At 43.6% G+C, this 17046-nt stretch overlaps 1 protein-coding gene across 3 annotated transcripts in view; it reads right to left on the bottom strand.

Moving 5' to 3' along the window:
* Window positions 1-17046, bottom strand: part of LOC126538272 (syntaxin-12-like) — a 46029-nt gene that overhangs the window by 11764 nt on the left and 17219 nt on the right. For 2 of the 3 annotated variants that reach the window (XM_055074635.2, XM_050185147.3), the window contains exons 5-8: window positions 15632-15706; window positions 12950-13165; window positions 10938-11052; window positions 990-1072 (exon numbers count right to left, since the gene is read on the bottom strand). In XM_055074635.2, the coding sequence (XP_054930610.2) occupies window positions 990-1072; window positions 10938-11052; window positions 12950-13165; window positions 15632-15706 (489 nt within the window). The remainder of the gene's footprint in view (window positions 1-989; window positions 1073-10937; window positions 11053-12949; window positions 13166-15631; window positions 15707-17046) is intronic. The other variant, XM_055074634.2, reaches the window with a different exon arrangement.

Here is a 17046-nt window from a genome sequence, read left to right as displayed (position 1 = left end):
TCTCAAACCACCCCCTCATCCACTCAAAGAGTTGCAACCCTACTGGCTTATCAGATGAGAGTTGACCCTCCTGTCTATCGTATCTCGTGGCCTGCATGTAAACAAAGAGATACAAATGACCTGTTTTTCTGGAGACTACAATGTTCAAAATGTACGGTACAGTCTACTGGTAAAAGAGGAACACAACATCAATATTTTGGGAGCAATTAAGTCTCAGTTTTGATGCGAAGACCTCGGAAATACTGTACAAACTCTCGATGAGATGCAACCCTTACACGAGGGTGGGCCACATCCGTCCAATTTTTTTCACTGTAAGCAATCCTGGCGATCTCTTTGCACAAGACGTGCAAACGCAAATGTTTCCATAATGCATTTATTTGCTCACACAGGCACATTGTGCGCTTCGTGCCTGCCTAATCCTCGCAACGGTCACTTTTTCTGCTGCTCAGGCTCGGCTTGGCAGCACACTCATGGATGCAATCAGTCCCCCGTGCCTTTCATGGTGTTAGATATGTGTCTGCTGCTTCAAAGCTTTTCATGACAAGGTCTGAAGAGTTTGCACACCATGCACCCAGAATCAAAGAGCAGACAAGTTGCAGCAATGCTCTCTATTTTTGTTGTTTCAAACATTGTTGTTTTTTCTTGTTTACATTTTTTCGGGGGATGGGGTGTAGCCAAGTTGGCAGTGTGAATCTCACATGTGAAGTGCAGCCCCAACTCAAGTGTATACAGTCATTTTGAATCAGTATAGGTATACATAAGGCGTCACATCAAGCACATTTGTCCTATAAGGTTGTTGACATGTTGAAGTTATGTTGGTTTGAATACTATCAGTGTCAGCCTGTGTCTTTTAAGAGTGCACTGTGCTGTACCGTACAAGTAACGCAATATCAGAAGTGAAAATTGCATTACGGGAAAATTGTGATAGCAGCAGCCACACAAAGCAAAGAAGTGCGGGGCAACATGCTTAAAATTTGGCAGGAGATTACCTGATAGTTGGCCGCACTACGTAGTTGATCCACGGCTTGTGCAGTGTTTTGCTGGGTGTTCTCAATGTTGCCCTCGATGGTGTCTGCAAGAGTGACCATTGTGTAGCATTAGTTATAGCTGTTACGACAACCAGACCTGAGCCATCAGTGAAGGAACTTGAAGATTAATGTTCACGTGCAATGTGTCAGTGTCCCTGACAAAGTTCTGCCTGCAAAAAAAAACATGTCTCTCTTGGACGTAACATATCCTTTCGATGCATTAGACTTTGTACAGTAGAACCTCATTCATACTTTTTGGAAAGAAATGCAACAAAACATGCTGACTGAGAACACGTACAATCTGAACTAACTGCTACAATCGGACGACCTCAACTGTAGTTGGCATCTACATAATGCGAAGCATTGTGAAAACCGTTGTGCACAAAGGACAACACATGTACTTTGTTATTTTGCCATTGGGTAGTGCTTTAATGCGGTGATGGCAAACCGTAATGAAATCAAGCTGGTGGGTGACGCTGGATGCCGCCGAACCGAAATGTGATGCTCACATCACACCGCCTGTTGCAAGGAGCAGCGGCGCGTTTGGATTATCGCCTACTAAAAGGGTGCAGTATGTTACCAAGGACACTAAGCCTCATGCGCTGTGAAACAGATAGACGAAGATGCTTACTGCAATAGGTTTTGTCGTTGATAGCTGTGAATGGAGCATGCCACAACCCCGGAGGAGATTTGCTGGTACTGGAATAATAAACGAAGTGCGTGCCTGCGTTTTCACGTGAGACGGGTGGGCAACTATTACGGGGAAGCTGATGCGGCGGGCGGCTACTGTTCTCAATCAGACGTGCTTTGCGCCCTTTCTTGTTTACACGGGATCTAGCAGCCGGAAAACATATACGATCGCAGTCTTCAGCATGGAATGGTGATGTGTCTGAGTTACCGCCGATTAAAAGTGTGCAGTAAGCTTCCAACGGAGCCATGTGCTATGAAGCAGATAGGCGACCATGATTATCGGAATAGGTCTGGCGGCGATAGCAATAAATGTGGCATTTGACAACCTCGCAGACGATTTGCTGGTTCCGGAATAAGAACTTGAGTGCACGCTGGTGTGTTTATATGAAGCGGGCGGGCATTATGGTCAAGCTACTGTGGCGGGTGGCTACATACTGTTCCCGATTGCGTGCGCCTCGCACATTTTTTTTAGAGGCGATCTAGTGGCAAGAAAACATATCGTACAACTGCACTTTGGCAATGTACTGAACGTTGGTGCTGAAAAGTGACGTTTTCCGGGAATGTATGAACCGGTAAAAAACAAGCCTAACTCTATTGGGTCATTTTTTGCATTCACAGTCGCGAACATTGCCGCTGGGAAATCGTATGTAACGGGATCGTATTAATGAGGTTCTAGTGTATATGCGTTTTTAAAATCTAGATGTATAGCCCATGTGCATATATAGTACTGTTTTGGTTTCTCTAGTAAGATTTGAAGCAAAGCTTTCTTTGCTCCTTAGCCCCCCTCTTGGTCACTGAGTGTGTGTCAGTGGGTATGTGCATGAACAGACAACTGAGGCTGTTGGTCTTGTACCAATGTGAGGCAAGAAATATACTAGCGGTGTGCGAATATTCGAAGTTCTGAATATGAATCGAATAGTTTTCTACATCAGATTTCATTCGAGTGTTCACTATTAGAACTTGTGAAATATTCATTTTATTCGAATACTAAGGGACAGAAACAGTTTTTGCAGTCTACAGAGGAAAGACTGCTGCAAGTGAAGAGACTTCCGAATGATTCTACTGCAGAAGAACCGTGGTTGTTGCGCAGACACACAAGTTTATGAGCGAACGCGTGGAGGAAATCATTTGTGCACACCGATTTCCAGTTAACACGAATTGGCTTGCCTTAAGCTGCCTGCGAATTTTCTCTCTAGATTTAAGCAAATCTACCTGTTATTTCACATGTCACCATGTTTGGATCCATTTAAAATGACATGTGGTACTGTATGGTAATGCGCTTTGACCTTTCAATGAGCACTACAGTTCTACGTGCACTTTTCGATGCGCCTTTCCTTTTCTTTGATTATTGTCTCGTATGTTTTGTATATTTTTCCATTTCTTTCCTCTTCTGCTCCGCCTTCTTTGTGTAATGGCAGCTTCTGTTTGCTTTACTTTCCCACTACTGCTATTACGATACCCAATATTAACGATAGACATGTTTTTTGTTGCACTCGCTTCGTATTTCTTTGTTTGAAAAATGGCTGCCATTCTGTGGGTTACTGCATTTGTTTTATGACATGTCCTTTTTGTTATCCTCGTCCTGCCCTTATGTAATGCCATGTAAACGGCCCTTAAGGGTCATATAAATGATGATGATGAATTACTGTCATTGTCATAGTATGCCCGAAACCAGTCAGTCTAACACAGTACATTCCCCACGAGCCCATACCGTGACTTTTCAGCAATCATTTTTCCTGCGCACAACACGAGACTGGAATGGCCTGCCCACCAAAGTTGCCGCTATCATCGACCCACTTGCATTCAAGCGGCTCATTGAAAATATCCCATTGTAACTTGTAGCATTTTTGTTTGCCATTATCCACCCATTCCCTCATGTAATGTCTCAACAAGAGACTTTTGAGAAAATAAATAAATAAATAAATTTCTTTTGTTCTCATTTAAATGTTTTTCAAATGAGCTAATGTCCAGTTTATAAGGGCACTAAATGTATCAAATGAAGTAAATAATCCTTTCTGTTGCCGAACAGACTACACTTTGCTTTCATTAGAAGTGATAAAATATTTTGTATTTAATTCGAATGACCATTTTCTTTATTATTCGCGTTCGATCTGATTTTAAAATTTCTCTGTTTGCACACCCCTAGTACTTAGACAAACATCACACTTTTAGGTGGCATACACCGGCTTACAAGACAACGCCTTACTCTTCATGACACAGACAGCCAACAGTGAGAGGCAGCGAGCCCGTGAGCATTTCATCAGCTTCTGCTGCTACTTTGCTAGTGTAAACAAGCTTCATGTTGTTTAGATTTTAACATTGTGTTGAATTTGCATGCTTACTTTTTTGTTTATAGAAATTTTCTCTGCTGTCATTTCACGGCATCTACTTTGTGTTGTACGACGTCTGTCCCAAAAGCTCGCGCAGCGAGTGAGCAAAAAAGTAAGAGAGGGTGTAGAGGCACCCCTCTCTCTCTGTTCACTCACCCACTTGACCTCTAGTACAAGACAGATCGCTTTATGACACAGCAGAATGTTATGCCTACACTTCTTGTGCTTCATTTTTAGCCTGTCAGAATAGAAATTGACAAACAGGGGAGAAAAAAAAAAAGGCTAGATATCAAAGTTCTTGTGAAATTCGGCAAGAATGGTACAGAAATTTATGAAATGTCACAAAAGGCCTATAGAAAGGATGCCCTAAAGGAAAGAAGTGTTCTGCAAAAGGTCCAGCCTTTCTGAGAAGGCCGTGAACACCTCAAAGACAATGCAACAACAGAGAGCCCATCAATGTCGTGCAAAGACGAAAACATCGATTGCGTGTGTTCTCTTGCATTCAGTGGCCACCGAATGAGTGTTGGAATGACAGCAGAAGGGCTTGGTTTAGGAAAATCGTACGTTCGCCGGATTCCGACACAAAAATAGGAAATTAAGAAGTTTGCATCAGTGCCGAAACTGCAGACTCCCGAGCAAAAGCTACGTCGAAAACAATGTTGTACTGATTAGAAAACTTCAGATGACAGCGATGAATTCTTCTAAAAGGTTGTCTTGGTTGATGAAACTGCGATTTATTAATACCAAATTGAACTGAAGTCGCAGACCAAGGAGTGGAAAAAAAAAGAAAGAGAAAAAGTGTGGAAGAACAAAGCCAAAGTCTAAATCGTGCTTATGCATTTTTTTACTGCCATGAAATACGAGATATTCAAAATGTCAAGTGTCATCTATCGACTTGCAGCAAAGCACGATCCGCCATCTTGCCGAAGGTACAGCAACTCGGAACTGCTCGCTTGACAGCACAGCTATACCAATAGCTGCTGATTTCACCCTCTTCTTTTTTTTGGTGCCCTCCTATTACAGTCGAACATGGATATATCAAAGTCGAAGGAGATGCCAAAATAGTTTGATATATGAATAATCCAATATACAAAACTGTGCCAATATAAGCTCCTAATAAAACCTGTGCACGTTTCTGAGATTTGCCTACAGTTACAACAAACGGGAGCTTGCCGACTGGCGCATCCAAAAGCAGCAAAGTTGACAAGCACACCACAGTGATGAATACCTCATTTTATGAGCAAAAAGTAACCTAATTCGCTGACAAAAATTCAGTAACCTTCACTTGCTTCTGGCATCCAGCCAGAAAATTCATTATGCTCGTCTCTATTTTGTTCAGGTTGTCCACGTGTAGAATACTAGTGCTTTCAATTTTGACACAACAGCCACGAATCAAAGCAAAAGCCAAAGCGAGCTCAGCAGCTGTGCATGAAGGTGCCATGTCCTGTTCACCAGCATCTTCACTGCGACTTGACTCAGCATCTACAGTGGAACACTCGGCACCAGCTGTTAAATCTGCCGTGAAGTCTGCCTACCTCAGCTCCACCACAGCTTGCACCTCGTCGTCAATGCTTACGCAGTCTCGTGCAGTCACCTCAACCGGCACAGCACTTCAGAAAGCTGACAGCTGGCGCGAAGCATCATTCAGGGCCTCGCCTTCTTTGTCCTCTGAAACTTCAGCATAGTCTTCCTTTGGGGCGATCACAAAGCCCGCTTTACAGAAGCAGTTAGCCATTGTTTCCTGCTTGACTTCGGACCAGGCACCGGAAATCATCTGGATTGCTCCCTACAGGTGAACCATGAGCTCAAGGCTTATGCAAAGCTTAACGAGGAGTTGCTGAACAAGATGTCTTCTGTAGTTAATCTTAAATGCCTCGATAATTCCTTGGTCAAGAGGCTGAAGTATTGCTGTTGTATTCGTTGGAAGAAATCCGGCTTCGATGTTCGTCAGCTGGCAGGTGGTGTGATGCACCGAGCAATTATCGAGCAGAAGGCACACTCGGCGGTCAGACTTGCCTAGCTTGACGTCCCAGTCCTGGAGGCATTTTGAGAAAAGCTTACGGGTCATCCATGTTTTTATGCTGAAGTCGTAGCACACTGTGAGGCTCCTGCAGTTCTTCATGCACCGTGGCGACTTAAACATGCCAGCCACGAATGGCTCGAGTCTGCATGATCGGTCCACATTCACCACTAACAGGATGGCAATGCGCACTTTACTCATCTTCCCACCGTGGCATGTGCTGCTGTGTAGATCGAGGGTCTTGTCTGGCAGCATCTGTCAGAAAAGTACAGTTTCGTTGGCATTAAATACGCCTGAAGGAGAAAACTTCACATAGATTCGCGGCCACTCCTTGGAAAGCCATTCTTCTATGTCATGGCCGTTGACGGCCTCACTTTTCCCTGAAACCACTTTTCCAACAACGTTGCAGCAGTTCTTGACACACTGGAGCCAACAACTTCTGCCACAAGGTTGTCTGTCATTAATTGTCATCTTCCATTAATTCCCAGCATACACTGCTTATATCACAATAGACGCCGTAATAAAATGTGGCCAGTAACTAAAGGGGAGGCAAAGGAGGTGGTTCAAGGCAATTAACAATATTCATTTGGAAAAATCTGTGGAAGACTCAAGCCTGCTGTTTTGAAGAAATGACAGAAGTGTGTAGAGGAACACATCAAGCAAATTTTCACCTGAAGAAACTTCGTAGAAAATACAGCGTGCATTTTGCAGAACACGTTGAATGAGCTGGGAATTGCTAGGTGTTTCTTGGTGTGGTATAAGTCGGCAAAATGAACGGAACTCATTCAGGCTCACTCATAAAGTATATCTTTTGCTTGGGGCTCATTCTGGCTCAGATTGACTAATATTCTACTTATGTGGGCTCACTAAAATTCTGCTCAGCCACTCAGACTAGAGATTTATGGGTCGTTTTTTTGTGTATTAATACTGTTAACCCCCGAAGGGTCATTGCAGGAAATGGAGATACAGTAAAACCTTGTTAATTCGGCCCCCGTTAATTCGGCGATTCCGTCTGGTTCCATCAAATTTGCACATAACCCTATGGCACGAAACTCTTGTTAATTCGGATATATTTGGTTGCACTTCGGTTAATTTGGACAGTTCGCAGAGCTCAGAGGCACATGAGGCAGATAAGATCAGGTGGCACTAGGGGGAGTCCAAATCGAACCTCCTATGACGGCGTGTCTGAGTAGCGTGTGCTGATCTCAAAGGCCATGCTTACATGTGCTGGAAGTGCCAAAAGGCCGGAAATACGTCAAGGCCGCCATGTTTATTCTTTATTATAATAGACAAACCTGACCAAAAAAACATGGTGGCTATGACGTGCTTCTGACTTTGCAAACGCTTCTGGCGTTTGGCACTACCTCTGCATCACTATGGTTGCACGGTAGTTATTGGTCTATGCTAGTTACCCAACTATACGCACTTCTTTTTACATCATTCCTCCATGTTTATTTTACTGTGCTACCGTCCGCCCATCTGCCATTTTCGACGTTGCCTTTTGCATGTGCGGTTGTGTGGTTGCAGAGCTGTGCAGTTTTTTTTTTGTTGGCATTTTTATCATGTTCATCACTTTACGTCAAGTGCATTACGAGGATTACAAAACTTCTTTCTTTTTTTGTGTGTCTGCGCGCTAAATTTTGCTTACGCTTTCTTTTTTTCATTGATACCTTGTCTTTTGTTGGCATCGTGTGTGTAACTGTTGCTTTGCTGCCGTGCCGTGCGAGCGAAGTACAAGGCAAAGGATTTGCCAGAGGAGGTAGAAATATTGAAAGCCGAGAAGGCAGGGGTGCCGCGGCTAATCATAATGAATAAGTTCAACATGAAGAGAAGCACACTCAGCATGTACGTGAGGAATGAAGCTCAGATTGTACAGGCGTATGACAGCGACAAGTTCACTGACAACAGGAAACAGCTGAGAACTGCAGCAGACACGAAACTTGAAGAACTGTTGTTACGATGGATTACTGATTCACGTGGTGCACAGCTGCCTTTGAGTGGCCCCCTGATCTGTGCGCAGGCAGAGACGTATGCACCGAAGCTCAGCATCGAAGCCTTGAAGGCATCGGAAGGCTGGATGAACCGATCCAAGAAAAGACGCGGTCTGGTCTTTCAAAGCGTATGCGGCGAGAAAGGAGCTGTCAGTGAAGGTGTTGTCGAAGACTGGAAGGCCGGATTACCCGTGCACCTAGCCGATTATGATGCCTGTGACATTTCTAACGCAGACGAGACAGCCCTCTTCTAGAGAGCCCTGCCAGATGAAACAATCACATTGAAAGGGGACCGTTGCGTTGGTGGTAAATGAAGCAAAGACAGGATAACCGTTTTGCTGATTGCCAACATGACTGGCACGGAGCGTCTGCCACTGATGATAAACGGCAAAGCCGAAAAGCCGAGATGCTTCAAAAGTATCTAGAAGCTTCCGGTAGACTATCGCTCCAATTGAAAGGCGTGGATGACTTCAGAAATATTTCAAGCCTGGCTGTGCGAATTGGACCGCCGCTTTTCTGCAAAAGCGCGCAAGGCGTTAATTGTTTTAGATAACTGCAGCGTACATAACAATGAGTCGGGACTGACAAAAAATAGAGCTGCTTCTTTTGCCTCCGAACACACCGGCTTCCCTGCAGCCTCTGGATTAGGGGATTATGCAATATGTAAAAAGCCGATACCGGAGACAAGTGCTTGAGTGCATGCTGCTCTGTATGGAGGCACGGAAAAAATACACTGTGACTCTACTCAGCGCAGTGCAGATGGTGGCGCATGTGTGGACAAACGCACCACCCACAGTAATCGCGAACTGCCTCCGACACAGCGGCTCTGTCCGTGACGCTGAAGCCTTTGAAGCCGGGGACGCGGACCTTGAGGAAAACGGCGAGGAAGACTACATTGTTTCGACAGACTCCTGCCTCCAGAGGTCCCACTGGACAAATACATCCAGATAGACAGTAATGTTGCCATTGCCGGTCACCTCAATGACGACGAAACACTTGATGTACTCGGCGACGAAGTCCCCGACTCTGATGGTGAAAATGTGCCTATCGTGGATGCGTGTGAAGTTCCGCACTGCATTGCTAAAGAGGCCAATGATGCGCTTAAAGTTTTGGAGGAAAACTGTGCTTTCTCCCGACAGTCTGTACGGACTGCACCACCTACAAGAACTCCGAAAAATTGTGCTTTCCGTGAAAATTTCTCACTCTAAACAAGCAAGAATAACCAGTGATTTGACGAAGTAAAGGTATGTTGATGTTTTAAGCATTTTTTTAGTTATTATTGTCTTCACCTCGTTAACTCGACGTTCGGTTAATTTGGACATTTTCTTCGGTCCCGTGAAATCCGAATTCACAGGGTTTCATATTACAATCAATATTTACAATACAGTGAAGAATGGCACGCGCAACATTATAGACAATGATAGTAACAAATATAAAGGCACTGCTTATTTCCCATATATTCACAAATTAAAAAAAAAAATGATGGGGTTGTACGTGCCAAAACCCCGATCTGATTATGAGGCACACCGTAGTGGAAAACTTTGAAAGTTTGGACCACCAGAGGTTCTTTAACGTGCACCTAAATCTAAGCTCACGGTGTTTTCGCATTTCGCCCCCATCCAAATGTGGCCGCGGCGGCTGGGATTTGATCCCGTGACCTCGTGCTTAGCAGCCCAACACCATAGGCACTGAGCAGCTGTGGTGGGTGACATACATTCACAGTAGTAATAATCCGAACACAAATGCCAAGTCTGTCTGAGTGAGTCGACTCATAAGTGAGTTCATAGACTTACGGTCTTCAGACGGTGAGTGTGCCACTGGAAAATACATTCATGGGTTTCATTTCAGTCGGTGCACACGTGCCCAGTGATATTCTAGTGCAGGGTTTGCCTACACTTGAATTACACTGATGCATACCAGCTACCCAGCCTGGGCCATCCACTAGTTGCTGGGACTGCGTACGGAAGGGGAGTGTCGCGCCTCAGATTTCAGTTTCAGAACAAGTGTCCCAACTATTGCAGTCACACCTAACAACCACTGTCACCACTGATGCGTATGACATCAGAGCATTGTGCGCCAATAAACCATAGCTACTGCCACGTTTGTGGTCTGCATCTTTGCTCGCTCCTTCTCCACACTAGTTGAGGCCTCGACACTTGTCTCTTAAAGTTTGACTCAACCTGTGTTCTTCCCAAGCTCACCAGGAAATTCCATGCTTTATTACTTTGCAAATTCGGTAAGTATAAAATAATCCTGAAGTAAGCAATACTCTAGGAGGGTCCCAACGTTCAAAGACTGTTAGAAACATGGACACCTTAATATAGAAATATTAAGTGCTGTCATGCTACAATATGCAGCATCAGTTTAATGTGACGACATATCCGTAGAAATAGAATGACAAAAAAAAAGGCACTGTTAATGTCCTTCATACACACTCTGTTAAATAAGCTCTAAAATATATTGGTTGAAACAACATCAATTCAAATGGGAAGAACAGAAGTAATATATGACATAAGATAATACCAAAACAAATGAAAGAATTATAACAAGCAGGAAAGATGCAGAAATCTGAAGTACAGAATATGACAAAATTGAAACGCAATTTGAGCATAACAGGTTTCCTGCAATTCTAATTACGTAGCGAGCTCTAAAGAAATGTCCTTTCTAATAAGACACAAATGCACGCGCGGAGAGCAGGCGAGGTGCAAAGATACATTTCGGCTGGTGCTGGCATGGCCAGCAGTATTTTGGGCCCAGCTGTAACAGATGAGAAGATGACGACGATGTGTGGTGTTTAATGGTGCAAGGAGCCCGTCTAGCCAAAGAGTGCCATGCAAGAAAAGACGAGAAGAAGAAAATTGCAAGGATCGTACGCTACCAATGACATCCCCTTGTTCGTGCACTATGTTCGCCAGGTCTTTGAAGATCTGGTTGCAGTCCAGCATGTCCGCTTCAATGCGCCGAATGCGCTGCTCCCGCTCCACCAGCATCGCCTGCAACCAAGGAAGCAGGGCACAATGAGTAAACCCCAGCACTCGTTATGAAGGGCAGGCAAATGAAGTGTACACTAGTTTACTATTGCAGGGAACATCTAATTAGCAGTACACCAACAATTACGGCTAATTTATGCCTCAAGGGCCTGTAGCTAACTTTTCTTTATTTATTTGAACATACTGCTAGCCTCACATTTGAGGCTGTTGCACGAAAGGGGCAGGATACGTATTCGCGAGAACACAGTTCGAGTGGATGCATGGATGTCTGCCGAACAATTTCTCTCAGTCAATTTTTTTGCAAAATAATGGGAAAGTCTAGTCATAGCCTAGAGTCCAGGCCCGTGCTTTTGGATATGTAAAGTGAGGCCTAGATGGCCTGAAAACTAGATTTACAGTCACACCAAGGGTCCATTATAGTGTCCTCTGGCCACAGTTGGCTTTCAAGACGGGCTAAATTATTGGTCAACCTTTGTCAATATTCCATGAAGTGAGGACAGTCTCACATGCGCACATGCTTTATAGCCTGTTGGTATGCATTTTGCGTCTTCCCTCTGCACTCCCTGTCACCCAACTTGTTCCTCTTTCTTCCCCTTCCCCCGGCACACAGTCGGTGGCTCGACCAATGTGCCTCAGGCTGACGTCACCGTCTTTCTTCTCCCTTTGAGAAATCGTAAAAAAAAGGTATTGCAGTTATACTAATACATTTGTTATTCAATATGTGTTGCCTTTAAGTGCTTAAATGCTAACTGCTTCAATGCTAATCGCACTGATGCTGACTTTCATCGTGAGGTGGTCTTGCTTCAATTTTGTTAATGAGACACTAGAGAGAAAAATAATTTGAGCAGTATTAGTGATTTACTTATTTTACCGTAGCGAAAAAGCCACTCTTTCGGTGAAGAGGACGTGTGATAAGTCACAAAAGATACGAGGAAAAGAGACGGGTGGTGACACCGTAAAGACCTGGTGACACTGCAAGTTCCTGCATCAGCTCACCATGACATTGTGGATTTTGACAGCATTTGCTTGGGCCTATTGAGTTTTGTTTTTTAATCTATGAAAATGATTTACATTGCACTCTAAAGGAGCCAAAGACCGAATGTCACATGTTTCAAGAACTTGCACTACACCACAACAACCCAATTCGGTCGGCAACTACAGCTGCCGTCCGAATTTTCAGACCTGGCAGGTACCGAGAAATTAGTCCGAAAAATCGAACAGCCCGAGAAATTCCTTGAGCTGAAAAAAAAATGAAGTTTATGGGCTTAGAGCCTCTTAACGAAAAGCTAATAATACCCTGCGTTATGCTACACTCAGACGCAATCATACTTGCTCGTATTTGCACGTACTGCATGTTCATTGTAGTTTGGAAATTTGAGCTTAAAGTGGTTTAGGGGCCCTGCATGCAAGCCCCGGTCTCAATAAAAGTGATGCTTTATTCCCGTTTGAGCAACAGTTATTTCAGTAAAATTTGGTTGCTATATAACTCGGTTTCCCGGAAAAAAGAAAAACATATATCCCAAGGAAGTGCCACTCAATTATTCGCAGTGCTGCTATATATCGCACCGGGAATGTGTCACACACAGAACACGACATTTTTAAATAAGAGATTAAATCGTGCTGTTCAACGTTACGAAGCCGCACAGCGGGTTACGAGAGAGGCTGCAGTGGAGAGGTCCGGATTAATTTCGACCACCTGTAGTTCTTTAATGTGCATCCAAGGCACAGTGCACGGCTGTCTTTGCCTTCAGGCACCGTCAGAATGCAGCGGCAACAACTTGGAATCGATCCCACAGCCTTGTGCTCGGCAGCAGAATGGCACATCCACCCAACCACTGCAGCTGGCAATGTGATGCAAGTTCCAATGAAAACCAAATAAACCACACACACACACACCTACCTGCTCATAGTCCACGTCCTGCCTTAAGTACTGCTGTTGCTGCTGTTGCGTTGGTGACTGGGGGCTACCTGCGTCGTCTAGCAGCGCAGTCGTTTCCTCGGAACGTGGTTGTTGGCCATCGAACCAGCCGCCACTCTGTGAGCCTCCGCCACCAGAGGGTCTAGCTGGGACACTTGGTCGCGCATACATTGTGTACTTCTGCCGGGTGGCCACAGTCTACCCGCATGAGGCGTGGGAGAGAGCAACACGAGAGAAGCAAATGAGAGTGGTTTGATCAGCATGATACCGTATTTACTCGTACAATGTTCGCACTCGTGTAATGATCGCACCCCTGAATTTGGTCGTCAAAATTTAATTTTTTTCTTTCCTGTGTAATGATGGCACCCTGAACTTGTCGCGGAAATATGTAGTGTGCCAAGTCTAGCTAATGCTGATCGCGCTTACCATCTGTCAAATGCTACGCTAACGACTCTTGAAGACATACGAAGCGGTCTGCACACACCCAACATTCTTAAGTAGATTCCCCATTTCATTTCTTTCATCACTTCCCGCACTTCCACGAAAAAAAAAAAAGCTACAACCCAACTTGCCTCGGCTTTATTATTTGTAGGCTTCATAATGGTTTTGGTCAACAACAACAACAACATAAAGGGCATGTTTCGATTTTTCTCGTCTGCACTAGTGGGCACGCAACAGATCGCGAGCAGCAACGATAGTGGCCACGTTTACACTGATACGTTACAGGTGTACCCTATTCATACGCCGATGCTTGTAACGCAGCTAAGATATTCGCCCACCCTTAGCGGAAACGTGCTGTATTAGGATAGCAGTGAAGACAAATGCAACAGTTTCTGCAGCATGCCCAACGTGTGTTCCTATGTCACTGGCACCTAAGCGCACCCATCTCTGTTTCTGTCCCCTCAAAGTGGACATGGCTGCGTTATTGTCACAAACTTGCTGATATTAACGATATTATTCATTACTGATACAGAAGAAACTGTTTCAATGCACGTAATCTACTCACGAGAAGAAAAATAATCGCATTCAGCGCATTTGGCTTGCTCTGCCGGCCGCCATTTTTGTTTTGGTGTCCTGCACTGACCGCAGCAGCTGCTTGCTTGTCATCCCGCAGCAAATGCGGGATGAAAAAAAGAAATGTTTCTTTTCGTGGGAAATTTAACCCGCGTAATGATCGCACCCCTGAATTTGTGCAAATTTCTTTGACAAAAAAAGTGCGATCATTATGTGAGTAAATACAGTAATTAGCCCCCTACTTATTTGAATTGTTTTAATTCACACATTAACCAAGAAAAAAAATTGTCTCTTAAGAAGAGGATGGCAGCAAAGCACTCAACTGACATGCAGTGTTGCCACTCCAGCAGATTTGACAATAAATTTAATGACTGTTTCTATAGCAGACGTAGCCGACTTTATTGGTTGCTTGGCAACAGAAATTCATCTTTATCACATATTAAATTTTTTGGGTGAACTGCCCCCCCAAAATATATGAGTCTATTTGGTTTCTGAAACAAAGAAGGTGACTGCCCACTCATGTGTGGTTGATGATTGCTACAGAAACTGTATAAGCAGTCACAAAGACGTGTCGAAGTACATGGCAATGAACTCTCATAATAAAATTATTACATTCTGAGATTTCGGATGCCAAAGACACAATATGGTTATGAGGCACGCTGTAGTGGCAGACTCCGGATTAATTTTGACAACCTGGGGTTTCTTAATGAGTGATGAACTCTCATGTGCCTTCACCAGGCCTTGCGTTGAACACAGAGGCGAAGCCGCACCAGTTTGTAACACACCGCTGAACCATGTGAACCAGCATTACATTTCAGCTCAGAAACTCCCACAAGCTTTCTTGCCATGTTTCTTCTGGATGCAGTCATGCTAAAACATCACGCGCACTGTGGAAGCACAGATTAAAGTTCAGCCATGCAATACCTGCATGATTTAACCAGGATACATACACTGCCGTCTAGATATATTGAAGTGACGTTTTCTTCGCGAAACCCTCCTGCACTTTACTGACTATAGCTGCTGGATGCTGCTGTCTTGTCAAATAGCCCACACACAGAATAGCACTTGTAACAAATTCATAGAACAGATATCTGCCAGCATAGCAATAGAGAAGTAGCAATACTAGATGTAGTTATCCTGGTAGAGCGGTTGGCCAAGAGGATGGTGAATCGAGGAAGAGTGAAGCAGACATGGGCAACTGCAATAGGCGCTTACTCACAGTGTGCAAATTTCAAAGAGGTAAAGATTGAGTTGGAAATTTACAATGGAATAATTTAATTTAATCCCACTACGCCGAAATACCATTCCACAGCAAAGAAAGTTAAAACCTGTTCACCTCTATTTCTGGCCTTGAAAAATACTTCATAAGAAACAACTAATAAACAAAAATAACGATGAAAAGTTATTTGAGTTCTAAATTAGTATAGTAATTTAATTAGTTTTCTGAGTCATCCAAGGCTGAAACTTTGCTTCAGTGTGTCAGAACACTACTATAGGTTTCGTATAAACTATTGAGTTTCCTGTGCTAAAATCAGCATCTTGAGGTACTAAACTCAATGTATAAAAAAAAATGATACATTGGATGTAGTGGGGTTGATAAACGAAAATTCCGTACACGTTACCCTGAACCAGTTGCCAGGAAGTTCATACCTTCTGCAGGTTGCTGTAACGCTTGACAACTTCCTGGAATTCATTGCGAAGCCGGCTTGACTGCAGTTTTTGTTGCTGAAAAAGAGTGCCAGGCTCACAATGAAACTGCAGTGCTTTAAGCCTGCATTAAGACGCTCGCATATTTACTTCTTATGTTTCTGCAGTTATTATTAAGCAATATTCGGTCACATGTTGTCATAAAGCTCAAGGATATGAGCAAGAAGAAATTAAGCACACAAATGCAGAACAAAATTAACCTTTTTTCATTGGTTACACAGTAAAACCTCTTTACAACAAAATTGCAATCAGCACGAAAACACATTCATTATATACACACTTCACTAATGTTATACACTCCTTACACATTTATATCGGCGAAAAATGTTTCAAATTTAGTTCATTACACCAGTCCTCTTTATAAGAAGTTTCAACTGAACCACAATTTTACATTACGTTGATGAAAACAAAATGATTAAAACCACTGAGACAGGAACTAGCTTTAAGTACTGCATATTTACTACACCTATGTCTCAGCTTAGCGTAGCTTTTGTAATTTGCAAGGGCACAGCAAAAGAAGTTCTCAGCTGCATTCCAAGGCGTCGCTGATGCCAGTTACTAAGGTGACAAAGCAAGCTAGTCACTGCGTGTAACTTGTTTTCAAGCCACAGAAGCTTTGCGACCAGCTTGGCATTTCATTAGGCCTACAGACGCATTCAATATCCAACCTTGAAAATGACAACTTTGACAAACAGAAAGATGGTATGTTTCAATTAACAGGGTGGAGGTAAGTTAAAGCAAAAAAATCAGCACACTTCAGCAACTCTTACAGCTGTGAACTTATTTGCACAGACAGCGAGTTCTTACTGGGGAGACATTCTCAAAAACTCGTTTGCAATGCAGTTGGCATTGAATTCGTCCAGTACAGTATTGCCTGCTTTGGCCTCTTACGTATAGTAAATCTTGTAGTATACCAAAAGTTTCATTCAACATAAAAATAACCTTTGTTACGTCCAATACTTGCTATAAACATGTTTTGTGCACACTGAAATCAGCAAGAACATTATTTTATTTCGTGATATATTTGTGTTTGTTATACTGAGGTATGAACGTGCACAAACACTGCCGCTCGCACAGTCTATGTTGCATACAAAAGCCTGCGCAAATTACCAAGCGCAAGTAATCCACTGCAGCTTTGCCACGTGGGCAGGAGTTCAAATCCCAGTGGCCATTGTGCTTTTTCTTTGCCCTATGATGAGGATGATGAAGTGGCACAGAACGGTGACGTGATGACAAGGATGGACAGATGGACATGCCAATCTCAGCTATGAGCTCTTAACTACCATCACAGCAAGGCAAAACGCGTCATGCAAATTGCTTTTTTTTCTTGCCAAATGCATCATGTAAGAATGCTGACA

This window comes from Dermacentor andersoni, chromosome 4 (assembly GCF_023375885.2).
Source record: "Dermacentor andersoni chromosome 4, qqDerAnde1_hic_scaffold, whole genome shotgun sequence".
Taxonomy (NCBI): domain Eukaryota; kingdom Metazoa; phylum Arthropoda; class Arachnida; order Ixodida; family Ixodidae; genus Dermacentor; species Dermacentor andersoni.
The sequence above is the reverse complement of the archived record's forward strand: the minus strand, read 5'-3'. Positions and strand labels throughout refer to the sequence as shown.